Source organism: Primulina tabacum, chromosome 4, assembly GCF_025594145.1.
Source record: "Primulina tabacum isolate GXHZ01 chromosome 4, ASM2559414v2, whole genome shotgun sequence".
Taxonomy (NCBI): domain Eukaryota; kingdom Viridiplantae; phylum Streptophyta; class Magnoliopsida; order Lamiales; family Gesneriaceae; genus Primulina; species Primulina tabacum.
In genome coordinates this window covers 11,699,488-11,715,310 of record NC_134553.1, presented here as the reverse complement: position 1 = coordinate 11,715,310, position 15,823 = coordinate 11,699,488, and the positions used below count along the sequence as shown (strand labels likewise).

The following is a 15,823-nucleotide window of genomic DNA, read 5'->3' as shown; positions in this document are numbered from 1 at the left end:
TCAAAGTCAATACGTTCCAGAATGACTGTCAGAAAGTACATGACACATATTTCGAGGAACATATTCAAACTCCAACGAACATATTTGATGAGTCTTGATGTACGGTTACATTGCCCCTGTAAATACAAGACCAAGATCCACAACAAAGATGAGAGAAGATGCAAGTGTGTGGAAAAACAAGTGTGAAGAAGATAGGTCACACTTAACTCATATCAGCTTACAAGAAGGAACAAGCCCAGTTTTGAAGGAACACTTCATAGTGTTATAAGCTTATATTAGAAGCACATTTCCCTCAATGTGTGAGAACAATTTTGTGTTGTATTCATAGATCATTTCTCACACACACACACACAATCGCTCACAAATACAAAGAGTTAAGCTTATTGAATAGCTGAGTGATTCTTGCACAAAGATATTAAACTTGTATATGTAGTTTTTAACACACAGAAGTTAATCAAGTGTTGGCTGGAAAAGGTGCTGCCTTGAGTCTAGATTAAGAGTTCAATTAGGCAGTAGCATAACTCCTAAGCTGAGTGGGTTTGTACAAAGAGTTGTATAAATCAAAGACTTCTAGTGGGTCCTATCCGAGTTGGTAGAAGGGGTGACATAGGGGCAGTTGAAGTCTCCGAACATCCATAAACATAATTGTTTAACTATTGCTTTAAACTGATTTGATCAGTTCATCTGATATCAGTTCAGATCTTTCCATAACTGAACTGATATAATCCAGAACTGAACCCCCTTATTTCAGTTATTCAGTTTACACAAGCTAAAAGCTTTAAATTGACCAGCTTTCTTAACGAAGAAATATTTTTAGTATTTTTCGCTTGGTTTAAAACCAAACTTGATTTAATTCATCGGTGTTTATATTCTTATAACACGAGCTATTGCAGCTCATTGAGAATATTGTATTTGAATCACCCTTTGGGGTGCCCAGAACCGATCTCATCAGTTAGTTTCACGTCGGCTATTCTTTCCCATATATTGATTTCGAATTCAAATACATGATATTCCAGCAATTCAATAAATAAAAGTTCTAAATGTAGGAGAAAATTACCTTAGAAAACACTCTCAACACGAGTAATCCGAATATATAACTTGTTTGAGTTTAGACAATGTTTCGAGGTAAATTCGAACGATAGAACTTGAATTCCTTATTTTTCCTTCGTAAGTTAAGAGAATATGAAAACAAAATTATAGGAAAACTCATTCCTTGTCGACCTTAAATCATGTGCAGCTTAGGTGGTAGGTGCGGGTGCGCGAAATCCTGTGTGGGTGCACACCTTGTTATGTCCGAAACTCTATTTTACACCCGAATTAGCAAAATTCGTAAATTGTAGATCTATGTCTTAGTTTTTCTTTTTCCGTTGACCTCAATCAATTTGAACACCAGACACAAATGTTATGCTCATTCTCTTAAAATGCGTCAGTGTAGGAATATCAATACACACGACACAATTCAGGGTGATTTTGCCCCTCTTTTCATAAGGATTTGGACAAAACTCAAAATATAAAAATTTTAGTGCTATGTATTAGCTTTCTAATGAAATTTGTTTCATCTCATTTGAAATAATACTCAGATTATTATGCTAGAAATTGTAACATGCGTCACTTCTCCATTACGGTTCAACATACTTTTCAAACATAAATCAATTATTAATACAATCTTTCATTATCACAACATATTTTATCACATTCATTATCAATTATATACTTCATATACTCAATAATATGATAGATATCATGAATTATGGATAACCAAAATACGATTTATGATAATACGATGCGAGATCTTTACAAAATGTGACAAGCATCAAACAACATATATCTCGGCAGGCTCAGTACGATGCGTTAGTTCAACAGAAATATGCCTAATGCGCCCTCGTGCTGCTGGTCAGTGTTTGTGTCAAGGAACGTGTTCAAGTTCAATTGACACCTAATGAATCTCAAATTCCTCTCAAGCAATTTAAAATTTCGCTACATTGTGCAATCTTCTACGACCAATATACATGCAAAATATTTTCATATTCCAATCAATATTTTCATGCGTAAACAACATGTATGCTCTAAACTAACTTAATGACACCAATGGACATGCATGTGTTTTATAAATTCACATCATCATTTACTACCAATTACAAATCTAGCACCAAACCATAAGCTACTTCTCATGTGACACACATATATAACAATGCAAATATTGTCACGCCTCGAAACCGAGACGTGCCATCGGCGTTTTTAAACAATTCAAAATCGTATAACAACAAGCCACGTAGTCCACGAAATAGACAAAAGCCATTCTATTACATAATTTTTACAGTGCATAACACAATTGCGGAAGCGATAATGTAAATAAAATAAAACAAAAACCGATGCTTGAACTTCATGTCACGAAATTTATCACCATCCCCAAAACATGTGTTGTTCATCCTTCTCCAATTGATCTTCGCCCTTATCTGGCGAGGTGTAACGTCCGAAAAACCAACTTACGTAAACCACATGCATGCAAATTATTTTAATTGCTTAATTGTTTTACTTAATTGATTTTAAATGCTTGCATGATATTTATTAAATGATTTAAGGTAAGATTGCATGATTAAATGATTATATGATATGATTTCATGAAATCGAGGGATTTTACCCGAATATTCGATAATAGGCAGAGGAAAGGAGACAGGGGACGACCAAGACAAGAATATTTATATTTCCTGAAATATTTGCAAGGCTTCCTAATATGATTAAAAATGATTTATTTTTTCTAAAAATGTTAGAGTTTAAATTATTTTATGAGTCGTGCTTGATTTTTCCCGGGAAGCCGGTTTTGGGCAAACAATGACCTTTTAAAAATTCAAAAAAAAATTTTTGGGAAACTAATTTTATGAACTTTTATGTTTTAATTAAATAAGAGTTATTGGGCTCAATTTAACTTAATTGAGTAGCTCCAATTGCTCATATAATTGGAAGCCCAAAACTAAAGCCCATTAGCATGCAATTTAAAATCTATAAATAAGAACCAAGGGATAAAATATTTGCGCGTTTTAAACGCAAATTCATGTTTTATAAACTCTTTGACGCATCATTCAAAAAATATTATGCATGTTATGATTATCCTTGAATGAAAAATACGTTTATACGATTGATTCATCGTTAGAACAAATATTTTTTAAAGGTTGGATGCTTTTACGCTTGTTTTGAAAACGTTATGGTTCCAAGGGATATGCTGGCAATTAGGGATGATTTTTGAATAAAAAATGAACAAATTTAAAGGAAATTACATGCTCGAAATCGAAGTTAAAACGAGGAGATGAGTCCTAGGGTTTTCGAGTCATTCATTGTGTACTAGGAGGAAAGTGGCTCGGCTAATGTGCATGGGGTGTTGGAGCTCAGCCAGGGCTGGTTCAGGTGCAGTGTTGGTCTCATTCTAGGGTTAGGTTGGGTCCTAGGGCGGATAGGGTTCGAGGAAGTGGCGAGGGAAGAGTCCTAGTGAACCAGGACTTTCCCCCACGCTCGTGCAAGGGCAGCAGTAGCCAAGGGAGCTCGCTGCTAGGGCTGGGCAGCTCGGGGTTTGTCCAGTAGAGTCAAGGGAGGTTGCCAGGTGTTGGGTCATGGGTTGCTGCAGGGTGGCTCGATGTGGGCTCGAGCTTAATGTTGAAGAGAAACTTCAAGCAGTACGGCTGCTGCTTATGGTTCGAGTGGCTCGTAGCGCTGGTCAGTGGCTTGGGCTGAGCTTGGTTTGATCTGGACGGGGTCCAGGGTCGATTAGGGTCAGATTGGCTCGGTGGTTGCTCGAGTAGAAGAGTCATAGTTGGCTAGGAGTCTTAGGCGAGAGGGAAGGTTTAAGCGCAGCTTTGCTACTTCTATGCAAGGTCCGAGCGCGAGCTAGGGTCAGGGTTGGTCAGGAAGGTACCTAGATGGGTTGGCTAGTGTCTAGCTTGAGGTGGCTGGCTGTGGCTCGAGTAAATTACGAGATGGCTCAATGTTTTCTTATAAGGGTAAAAAACAAGAATTAAAGAATAAAATTGGAACCATGGGTCCATGGGAGGTGGTTCATGGCTCACAAGGGTATTTTAGGTAATCAAAAGTCTATGTTTAAAATTTGCGACCAAAATATTAAAGTTTGAATTTATTCGGGAATTAAACGCCTTATGAATTGTTAATTAAAGAATTAATCGAAAAGCCTCGAATTACACTGAATAAAATTATGAAAAATTATATTTAAGTTTAAATAATTATTTGGGATAAGCCCATGTCATTAAAGGTAAGAAAAAGTCAAAATCGAGAAATTTTACGTCTAGGGTCAAAACGGTAATTTTATACTTGGGAAATACGTAAAAGCCTTGCAGCGTCCCGAAGGATCATAACACATGTTAAATGATTTAAAATTGATGATTTTGATTAAACTATGATATTTTATGATGTATGGTAAAGCTGTGCAATTTTTACTCTTAAAATGTTATTTTTGAAAAGTTATGATATTTTATACTTTTTAAAGAAAATGAAAAATATTTTGAGGGGTGTGAATTGACTGTGACAAATGATATATGATATGTGGGGGAATCCGTTTTAAGAAGGAACGGTGAACTTACAATTTTGGGGGAATGTCGTGAGGGAAAAGGTCCCAGAAGGACCCCGTTTACGGGACAAGGCCCCAGAGGACCCCGACGATCGTAAATCTATGGCGGAGCCTAGTGCCCGCCCCCATGGACCATGTGGAGCTGAAGACTGATCAGTCGACCAAAAGATAAAGGCTAGTCACTTTCAATATTCAAACTCCACCCAAAATGATAAAGGATTGAAAGCTTTACGATTAAAAATGATTTTTACGATTTTAAATTTATTTATGCTTAAAATTATTTTAAATGGTTTATTTATGTTTACAAGCTATTTTAAATAAAAATATGATTTTAGATGCATGTGAATGTATATGTATTATTTGCTGCATATGTTTAGAACGTGATGAGTCATTAGACTCACTGGGTTTGTATGATGCAGGATTTGATGATATTATGGGAGGCGCTGAGGATTAAGTGGATCGAGTGTGGCAGTACACTCCCGAGGGACCCTTATTTCCGCACTAACTTGTTATATAAAAGATTTAAAAGATTATGTTAAAGTTTTTATTAGAGACGTTTTTATGCTTTATTTTATGGGTTATTTGATCTTTTTAAAGGTCAACGTAGGATTTTTGGTTAGTTGACGATTTAAGATTTTTATGCACTCGAGACTTCAAATGTTAAAATTGTTATGATTTAAGGTATGATAACTTATTTTATTTAGTATTTTCGAGTTTATGGTTAAAAAAAAGTCGAGGTCGTTTCAGGAGGGATGAGAGCCAGGTTTTCCCCAAATGGTTGTGTACTGTCATTCCGAGAAGCTCAAGAAGTCACGCCTCAAATATGTGAGTTTTTACTGCTTTATATTTTATATGCTAAAATTCTTTTAAACGATTTTATGAAGCATGATATAAATGCTAGTTGCATGTTACATGAAAATTTTAAATACATGTTGGTTACGTGGTTTGGACGTCGTATACAGAGATTCCTCCGTCAGAATAATGAGGATAGACATGAGGAGGAGATTCCACAGTCTCCACCTAATCAAGATGCTAGTGCCCGTGTACTAGCCGGCATGTCTCATTTACTAGAGCAACACGTAGGAAATAGTGCGAGGGTTAGACCGGAGGCTGCATACGAGAGATCTAGGAGGATGAACCCCGAGGATTTTCAGGGCACTACTGATTCATTCGTTGCTGAGGGATGGATTCGATCTTTAGAGGTGATATTTCATTACACGGATATGGCGGATGCTGACCGAGTTTGTTTTACAATCTATCTGCTGAAGGACGATGCTTCCTTATGGTGGGAGGGAGCGGAGCGAGGGGATGAACTTAGCAACTTTGAATTGGGAGGATTTCAAGAGGGTATTCTATGATAAATATTTCACTTCTGATGTCCGTTCTAGGCTTAAGAGAGAGTTTATAAGTCTCCGTCAGGGGAATGGTTTGTTGCTAAATTTGTGCAGAAGTTTGATAGGGGCTGTCACTTTGTGCCCTTGATCGCGAATGATGCTGATGAAAAATTACTATTGGAAATTTTCAAGCTTGCAATCTTGATTTTGATGATAACAAAACTTGTTAATTATGTTACTAATAATCTACCTTAGTGTGCAGAATCTAGGATCACTCACGAGTTGTTTACATCGCAAACCGAAGACCCAACTGATCGCACAAACTGAATCAGTCTAACTGTTACGTCAATTGGGCAGTCCAGCTGATTTTCCAGTTGATAGGTGGTTCAGCAGGAGAACCTCAGAAGCCTGGCCAGCTGAAGGAGTGTTAAACTGATGAAGAAACCCAGCTGATCAGTCCAATTGAACAAGAGTGAAATCAGTTCAACTGACGAGTCAACTGATTTCACCAGCCAACTGAAGATCAGTTCAGCTGACCAGTTCGAAGCATCAGTCAGAATCTTTCAGTTATGGATGAAGACAAACTCTTTCAGTGGAGTCCAGCTGTACGTGAAGGTACAAAGCCATTGTCTAGTCCAAGGACAATAATGGACGTTGCATCAGAGCATTAAAGACAAAAAGTTTCAGAAGGGCAGTCGAAAAGTCGAGACATAAAGTCCAAGAAACGAATTCAAGATGCAACGGATACAATAAATGAGTCTCACTGTATGTTCAGTTTTCTCGCCTATATAAAGAGAAGATCAGGTGAAGACTCAAACATATACCACAAGAAGAAGCTGAAGAAAAAGAACGAGATTCAATACAAAAAGCTTCTTCAAGAGAGAAAAGAAAGGGCACGCACATTTCACATCTGTTTTCAGAAGCATTCAGTCCAGAGGGACACTTTAAAGTGTTATCTGCTTAGTTTAGAAGCCATTTTCCCTCAGTGTGTGAGAACATCCTTGTTCAGTTCTTACACACAAATTCTCTCAACCACTCAAATACAGTCTTGCACAAAGACGTTAAACTTGTGTATGTAGCCTTTGACACATAGACGTTAAAGAAGTGTTGGCTGGAAGGTGCTGCCTTCAGTCGTAGCTAGGAGTTCAGTTTAGGCAGTGATGTAAGTCCTAGCTTAGTGGGTTTGTATAAAGAGTTGTATAAATCAAAGTCTTCTAGTGAATCCTACCCGAGGCGGTAGAAGGGGTGACGTATGAGCAGTTGAAGTCTCCGAACATCCATAAATATATCTTGTATATTTAACTGATTAACTATTGTTTTCAAACTGTTTGGATCAATTAGAGTATCCGTCAGTTCAGTTGTCACCATAACTGAACTGATGAATGCAAAAACTAATCTACCCTTTTTCGGTTATTCAGTTTACATAAGTTAAAATAGTTTTCTAATATAACAGTTTTCTTCACGAAGGATTACTTCTATTTTCTTCCGCTTGGTTTTTAACCAAACTCGATTTAATTCATCGGTGCTAATATTCTTAGAACACGAGCTATTGCAGCTCATTGGAGAATATTTTGTTTGAAGCATCCGAAAGATGCTCAGCAAACGATCTTTCAATTACGACACTTCCTAGATGGTTTGAGGCCGACTATCCACCGTGATGTGATGCTCGACGATCCTACTGATTATATTATTGTCGTTGCCAAAGATTTTAGAGCCGAACAGTCATTCAAGGATATTGATTGGGAGATGCAGCGAAAGAATCGTGCTTATCGAGCTAGCCAAAATAAGAAGAAGCCTTATATGGGACCACCTAAGCAAACGGAACCACCAAAACCACAAGGACAACCACCTAAAGGGAACATTCCGAAGACTGATGAGAAACCACTGTGCAAGGAGTGCAATCGTCCATACTATGGCAAGTGCATGTGGGGTACTTACAAGTGCTTCAAGTGTGGCGAGTTAGAACACAAGGCTAGGGATTGACCAAAGTTCAAGCAACCCATTGCTGGAAGGGTCTATGTGATGCAAGCTGAGAGCTTGAGGCAGAGCCGGCACCACGCTGATTTCTAGGTAACCTAGTTGTTTAACATTTTTACGATTCTTTTATTGCATGGGATAATGAAGAACTTAGAGGATAATAGGTTTCATGTTCTACTTAAGCTGGATTTAGGAGTTGACATTGGGAAATTTTGGGATAGAAGTTTAATTTTCAAGATTGTGAGGACCGAAATGAAGAGTAAGATTTAAACTAAGAGGGTTGAGTAGGAATTATTTAGGAGATTCAAGCTTTGCAATTATCAAGACAAGGAAAAATTTCGAGGGAGTGGCTAGGGAAGAGTCCTAGTGAACTAGGACTATCCCCCACTCTCTTGCAAGGGCTGCAGCAGCCAAGGGGGCTCGCTGCTAGGACTGGGCGGCTCGTGGTTGGTCCAGTAGAGTCAAGGAAGGTTGGCCAGGGGTTGGATCATGGTTTGGTGCAGGGTGGCTTGACGTGGGCTCGAGCTTAACGTGGAAGAGCAACTTCAAGCGCGCGGCTGCTGCTTATGGTTCAAGTGGCTTGTAGCACTGGTCAGGGGCTTGGGCTAAGCTTGGTTAGGTCTGGGCGGGCTCCAGGATTGGTGAGGGTCAGGTGGACTCGGTGGTGGCTCGAATAGAAGAGTCCTAGTTGGCTAGGAGTCTTAGGCGAGAGGGAAGGTTCACGCGAGCTTTGCATCTTTTGTGCAGGATCCATGCACGAGCTAGGGTCAAGTTCTAAGGGTCAAGGTTGTTCAGGAGGGTACCTAGATGGGTTGGCTAGGGTCTGGCTTGAGGTGGCTTCGGCCGTGGTTCGAGTAAATTACGAGATGGCTCGGTGTTTTCTTATAAGGGTCAAAAAACAAGAATTAAAGAATAAAATTGGAATCATGGGTCCACGGGGGTGGTTCATGCTCACAAGGTTAGTTTAGGTAATAAAAATTCTATGTTTAAATTTTGGGATCAAAATATTAAAGTTTGAATTTATTCGGGAAGTAAACGCCTCACGAATTGTTAATTAAATAATTAATATAAAAGCCTTGAATTAAGCTGAATAAAATAATGGAAAATTAGATTTAAGTTTAAATAATTATTTGAGATAAGCACATGTCATTAAAAGTAAGAAAAAATCGAAATCAGGGAATTTTACTAGTGGCAAAACAGTCATTTTACACTTGATAAATAAATGAAAATATAATATTTTATGATGGTTGGTAAAGCTGTGCAGTTTTTACTATTAACATACTATTTTTGAAAAGTTATGATATTTTATACTTTTTAAAGAAAAAGAAAAATATTTTGGGTGATGTGAATTGATGTGACAAATGATATATGATATGTGAGGGGATCCGTTTTAAGAAGGAACTGTGAACTTACAATTTGTGAGGATGTCCGTGAGGGAAAAGGCCCCAGAGGAACTCCGTTTACAGGACAAGGTCCCAGAGGGACCCCGACGATCGTAATTCCATGGCGGAGCCTAGTGTCCGACCAAAAGATAAATGCTAGTCACTTTGAAAGATTAAATTTCACCCAAAATGATAAAGGATTGAAAGCTTTTCGATTAAAAATGATTTTTACGATTTTAAATTTATTTATGCTTAAAATTATTTTAAATGCTTTATTTATGTTTAAAAGCTATTTTAAATAAAAAAATATAATTTTTAAATGCATGTGAATGTATATGTATTATTTTCTACTCATATTTAGAACGTGCTGAGTCATTAGACTCAATAGATTTGTATGATGCAGGATTTGGTGATAGTATGGGAGGCGCTGACGATTGAGTGGATTGAGTGCGGCAGTACACTCCCGAAGGACCCTTATTTTCCATAGTTGCTTGTTAGATAAAAGATTTAAAAGATTATGTTAAAGTTTTTATTAGAGACGTTTTTATGCTTTATTTTTTGGGTTAATTGATCTTTTTAACGTTCGACGTAGGATTTTTGGTTAGTTGACGATTTAGGATTTTTATACACTCGAGAGTTCAAATGTTAAACTATTATGATGTATGGTATGATAAGTTATTTTATTTAGTATTTTCGAGTTTATGATAAAAAAATAGGAACATCGTTATTTTAAAACACGTATATATAAGACTGCTTACTTGAATATTATCTTCAAAAAAATGAGGGAAGAACAACTAAAAAATCGAACACGAAAGCTGCTGGATTCCTCGAACTTGGCTGTTTGCAAAGTTTTGAGATGGCAGAAACTTGGCTTCAAGATGCCGTTTAAATATTGTAATTCCCGCAGCACTCCTCTTTTGAAATATAACACACTTTGATGCTCAAAAATTGCAGGGATTTGGTGAAGTTTTGGTTGTGTTTTCCCTAAAAATTTGGCCACTATTTATAGGTGAAAATGATCAGCTGAATAGGCAGCTGTTACCACTCAATAATGACTGTTAATGGACCATAAATTAGCTGTTACAACTCCTCCAAACCAAATACATATGTCCCAGTAAAATTTTGAATTTGAAGGCTGCATGCTTGTATTTTAAGGCTGCTGAAGAATGGGTCAAATGACATTTAATCCTATTTTATTGTACTATTATAGCTTGACGAATTCAATTTAAAATAATGATGATTAAATGGAGAGAGCACGCTATGCACATTTATTCGAAATTCATGGAATATTGCAAGACCGATTTGACTCGGGTTTTCACAAATATGAAACGAAATAAAATAAACAATCTTAACAAGCTAAATTAACTAACTCGCCACCCCCAAGAGAAGGTGGCCAGGAAGCAGAAGGAGTGAGTCTTTAGCGCTTTCTACCAAGAATCCACAAGAGATTTGGGAGGTGGAGAAGAAATAATTTTAATTTTATTTTATTGTGAATTTTTTAAAAAATAATAATAATAAAAATAAAATAGACTAACTAACTAAATTACAAACTGGAGGGAAGAAAAATAGTTATCAATTTATAGTCTAGAGCGCAACGTTTGGCCATTTTCAATGTTGATTGTTTTGGAACCGGGTGATTCCAATTTGTGTCTCAATTGCGCCACCTATGTAGTTCTTCAATCTCTGGGCATTGACTGTGAATGTCCCATTTTTTCCATATTTAAATGTTATGGCACCTGATGGAAACACCTTAGCCATCACGAATGGTCCCGACCATCTCGACCCGAGTTTTGCGAGAAACAACATCAACTTGGAATTATATAGTAGTAATGAATTCTTTGTATGTCAACGCCAGATCGTAAGCTTGACCTTTGAATTCGTCTAGTTGGTGCAGTTGCAACAACCGTTTTTCACAGCAAGAGCAAAATCAAATTTTAGTGCTTTAGTTTCCCAATAAGCTATGTGCTTTAACTCAAATGGTAGATGACACCCTTTACTAAACAATAATCTATATGGATTTGTTCTTATAGAAGTTTTGAATGCAGTTCGATAAGCCCATAGGGCATCATCTAACCTTATAGACCAATCTTTCTGACTCACGCTAACTACCTTTTCCAAAATCCTTTTTATTTCACGATTTGAAATCTCAACTTGCCTACTTGTTTGGGGATGGTACGGAGTGGAGATCTTGTGTATGACACCATATTTTCTCAGTAATTTTTCAAAAACTTTGTTGCAAAAATGAGTGCCGTCATAACTTATGATTGCTCGTGGTGTACCAAATTGATTGAAATATTTTTTAAAAAAATTTCAACACCAGTTAAGCATCATTCGTCACACAAGCGCCCGCTTCTATCCATTTAGATACATAATCAAACGCCAATAAAATGTAATTTTTTGTAAGAGATACAGGAAACGGTCCCTTGAAGTCTATTCCCCACACAGCGAACACCTCACACTCAATGATGTTATTAAATGGCATTTCATGGCTATTAAAGATGTTACATATTCGTTGACATCTATCGTAGACAAGCACATATGAGCGATCATCTTTAAAAGGAGTTGGCCAATAAAAACCATATTCAAATACCTTAGACGCCATTTTGATCGGCCCAGAGTGACCAGCTACATCACGAACGTGACAGTGGCTTAGAATCTCTCATTTCTTCCTCCATTACACATATCCTAATCATGGAATCTGCACAAATTCTGAAGAAAAAAAATGGTTCCTCCCAAAAATAATATTTCACACCAGAAAAGAATTTCTTTCTTTGGTAAAATGATAAATTTGGTTTGGTGTGCATGTGACAAGGAAATTCGCATATCAGAGGACAATTTTGTATCAAGAATAATTGTTCATCTGGAAACCAATCATTTATCTCGTGATCTACACATTCATTTCTAATATGCTCAAGTCTAAATAAATGATCAACTACCCCCATTTTCTACGCCTTTCTTATCATTAATTTCAAGGTCAAACTTTTGCAACAATAAGATTCATTTAATTAATCGTGGTTTGGCCTCTTTCTTAGCAAGTAAGTACTTGAGTGTATAGTGATATGTGTACACGACATGACAGGACAAGGTAGGAATAAAATTTATCCAAAGCAAATAGTGTAGCAAACAATTCTTTCTCAGTAGTTGCATAATTGAGTTGAGCCTCATTTAAGGTCTTACTTGCATAGTATATCATATGAAATACCTTATTCTTTCGTTGTCCCAAAATGACCCCAATGGCAGTGTAGCTATCATCACACATCACCTCAAACGGTAAGTCCCAGTCAGGTGTAACCAACACAGGTGCAGTCACCAATCGTTCCTTCAAGGTCTCAAAAGCCTCACACAGTCATCATCAAAATCAAATGTCATATCTTTCATTAACAGTGAAGATAGAGGTTTAGCAAGTTTTGAAAAATCTATAATGAAAAGCCAGTAAAACTCATCATGTCCTAAGAAATTTATAACTCTCTTTATTGACGTTGGGGGTGGCAAGTTTTTAACAACTTCCACCTTGGTCCTGTCAACCTCTATCCCTTGTTTTGAGATTTTATGCCCCAAGAAAATCCTTTAATTTCCGGCACCATGAAGTGACATTTCTCCCAGTTCATCACCAAGTTCGTCTCCTTACATCGCATCAACACCAAACTCAAATTTTGCAGGCAATCATCAAAAGAAGATCTGAAAATATAGATGTCATCCATAAATATTTCAAGAAAATTTTCAACCATGTCAAGAAAGATTGATGTCATGCACCTTTAAAATGTAACAGGTGTATTACACAAGTGAATGGAATCCTTCTATATGAAAAGTACCATAAAATGTAAAGGGTGGTTAATACCTGCAACAAAATTTTAATGGTTTCAACTTTCACTATATCTTGCATTTTCGGGTTGAGTCTTCGGTTGAGGTTGCACCAATGGTGTATACTTCTCCTCTATCAAAATTTTATGCATATAGATTGATGGATTAATTCCCTTGATTTCCACCTTCCAAGGAAACGCACTCTTGTGCTCGTCGAGAATTTTCAACAAATTTTCATCCATCGTCCCTGTCAAAGAAGAAGAAATAATAACAGGAAAATTATTATTCTCACTTAAATATACGTACTTCAGATGAGGAGGTAGGGGTTTGAGCTCAAGGATTGGTGGTTCTTCTATACTTGAATTATGAGGGGCCGCATCTCTTCAATCTCTCAAATCTTCTAGTCTCTTCTTGACTTATTTCTTCCATGGAAGGTTGGCATTCAAATATGCCACAATTTCATATTTCATCTCGTCTAGCTCTTCCTCGTGCAACTCACTCGTGAGTGTGGCCTCAAGTGGATCCTTCATAACATCCTGCACAAAGTTGCAAACAACTAAATCAACAACATCAATTCTAAAGCAATCATCAGTGTGCAAGGTGTGTTTAAGAACATTAAAGACATCAAAAGTAATTTCTTCTTCTCTCACTCCTAATCTCAACTTTCCTTCTTGGACGTCAATGAGAGCCTTGCCCATTGCAAGAAATGATCTTCCTAAAATAAAGGGCATCTCTAAGTCATCTTCCATGTCAAGTACCATAAAGTCTACAGGGAAAATAAACTTCTCTACTTTGACCAGGACATCCTCAATCACTGGACGTTGGTACTTGATGGACCTGTCTGCTAGCTGCAATGACATTCTCGTAGGCTTTGGCTTACCCAACCCAAGTTTTTTAAACACAGAAAAGGGCATCAGATTAATAATTGCATCGATGTCACATAGAGTTTTATGAGACACCATATCACCAATCATGCAAGGTATATAAAAACTCTCTGGATTTTTTGTCTTGGGTTTGATCTTGTTCTGTACCAAAGCCAAGCAATTCTCTGTTAAGTTCACAGTCATATGATCCTCTAACTTCCTCTATTTGCTAAGATATCTTTTAAAAAATTTGCATAGCTAGAAATTTGCATCAAAACATCGGCAAAAAGAATATTGATATGCAATTTCTTAAAAACTTCAAGAAAATTACAAAATTACACATCAATCTTTGCCTTTTTCAGTGCTGTAGGAAAAGGTGAATGAATAATAATTTTCAACTCTGCAGTGGGGAAGGTGAAGAATTTCCATGCTTACCTGTTTGTAGTTCAGCTTCTTCCTCCCGTTTCTTAATTTTCCGCTTTCCACTTGTTCAAGCATTCTTCCATTCCTCAATTCAATGGCCTTCACTTGCTATTTTGGATTTGTTTCAGTGTAGCTTGGCAAGGTTCCCAGCTCTCTACTCGCGATCATCTTGGCCAACTGCCCTATTTGATTGTCTAATCCTTTTTATCGATGCATCCTGGTTTTGTAGTCTGGTTTCAGTGAATGAGATAAACTTTGACATCATATGCTCCAAACTAGACTTTCCCTCTATAGGTCAGATCTATACATCGGCTGCTTTCCATATTGTTGTCCTCCCTGTGAGCGACTCTGACTGTTTTGACCACCCCATGAGAAGTTGGGGTGTTGTCTCCATCCAGGATTGTATGATTTTGAGTACGGGTCATTCCTAGGACGACTTTGAGTCCCCACATGATTCACCGGTGCCTCATATTGTCCATAGAAAGTATTTCCATCTTGACAATCTTTCGCAAAATTTTTACCTCCGCATTTGTCACAGAATATCTCTTCAAAGCGCATCGTCGTCCCACTTACATTTAAAATGTTCAATATATGTTGTTGATATCTAGAAGAAGGACATGACATTAGAAAATGTCCAAGTGTGGTAGTGGCAACAATGGATTCTCAAGTGGAGCTTGAATCAAAAATTGTAATTGGGTTGGAATCCGACATGGAGGTTGAGGTTGAGATTGATGGTGATGGTACTTCACTGGTTGATGATTTCAAGATTGCGGAACAATTTGCGATGGAAGCTGGATTCTTAGACAATGAGAAAGTTCTTAATATGTCTGTTATGGAAAAAGGAGAGTAGACAAAGTGAAACTTTGTTGCATACATGTATGGATGGACAATATACTTCGCTTGTTCAATTGACTCTGAAATATTTTCTTGTGGTTCAATTGGAAGTTCAAATGGTGAATGATAGTGAAAGAAAACATGAAATGACCGAAAAAAAGAGTGAACAAAAGAGTAAGGTGGCTATAGAGAGAAAAGAATATGAAAAGGAAAAAGAGGCCAAAGAAAAAAAAAAAAAAAAATTGATGGCCCAAAAAAGTGAGATTGTTTTTGCACAAACCCCTTCAAGTACCTTTGTACAAAGAAGTTTATTCTCATTGTGATGATTCTGAGCATTATTAGAGAAGGTGTTACAGAGCAATCCTCGGGTAAAATCATGTTTGGCTCAACCGGAAGAGAAAGAGAGTAACGCAACAAGAAAGCGGGAAAAGGGGCCACCTCGGGCTAGACCACCTATAAAAAAAGTAACCAGAATCAGAATCATCAGCCTCTCCACGCCAAGGTTAGGAACCAAGGACAGAAGAAAGTAAAGAGGAGGGGTGTCATAACTAATTAAAGAAATATAAATGTGGAAATATTTCGATCAGATGTCTTCCTTTGAGGCTGATAAGATTTTGGAACGTGAGAACTGATCTG

At 37.3% G+C, this 15,823-nt stretch overlaps 1 protein-coding gene across 1 annotated transcript; it reads right to left on the bottom strand.

The window, feature by feature from the left end:
* Window positions 1-13,483: 13,483 nt before the first annotated feature.
* Window positions 13,484-14,134, bottom strand: LOC142541828 (uncharacterized). Its single transcript, XM_075648284.1, has one exon. The coding sequence runs from the start codon at window positions 14,132-14,134 to the stop codon at window positions 13,484-13,486; it is 651 nt and encodes a 216-aa protein (XP_075504399.1).
* Window positions 14,135-15,823: the final 1,689 nt, after the last annotated feature.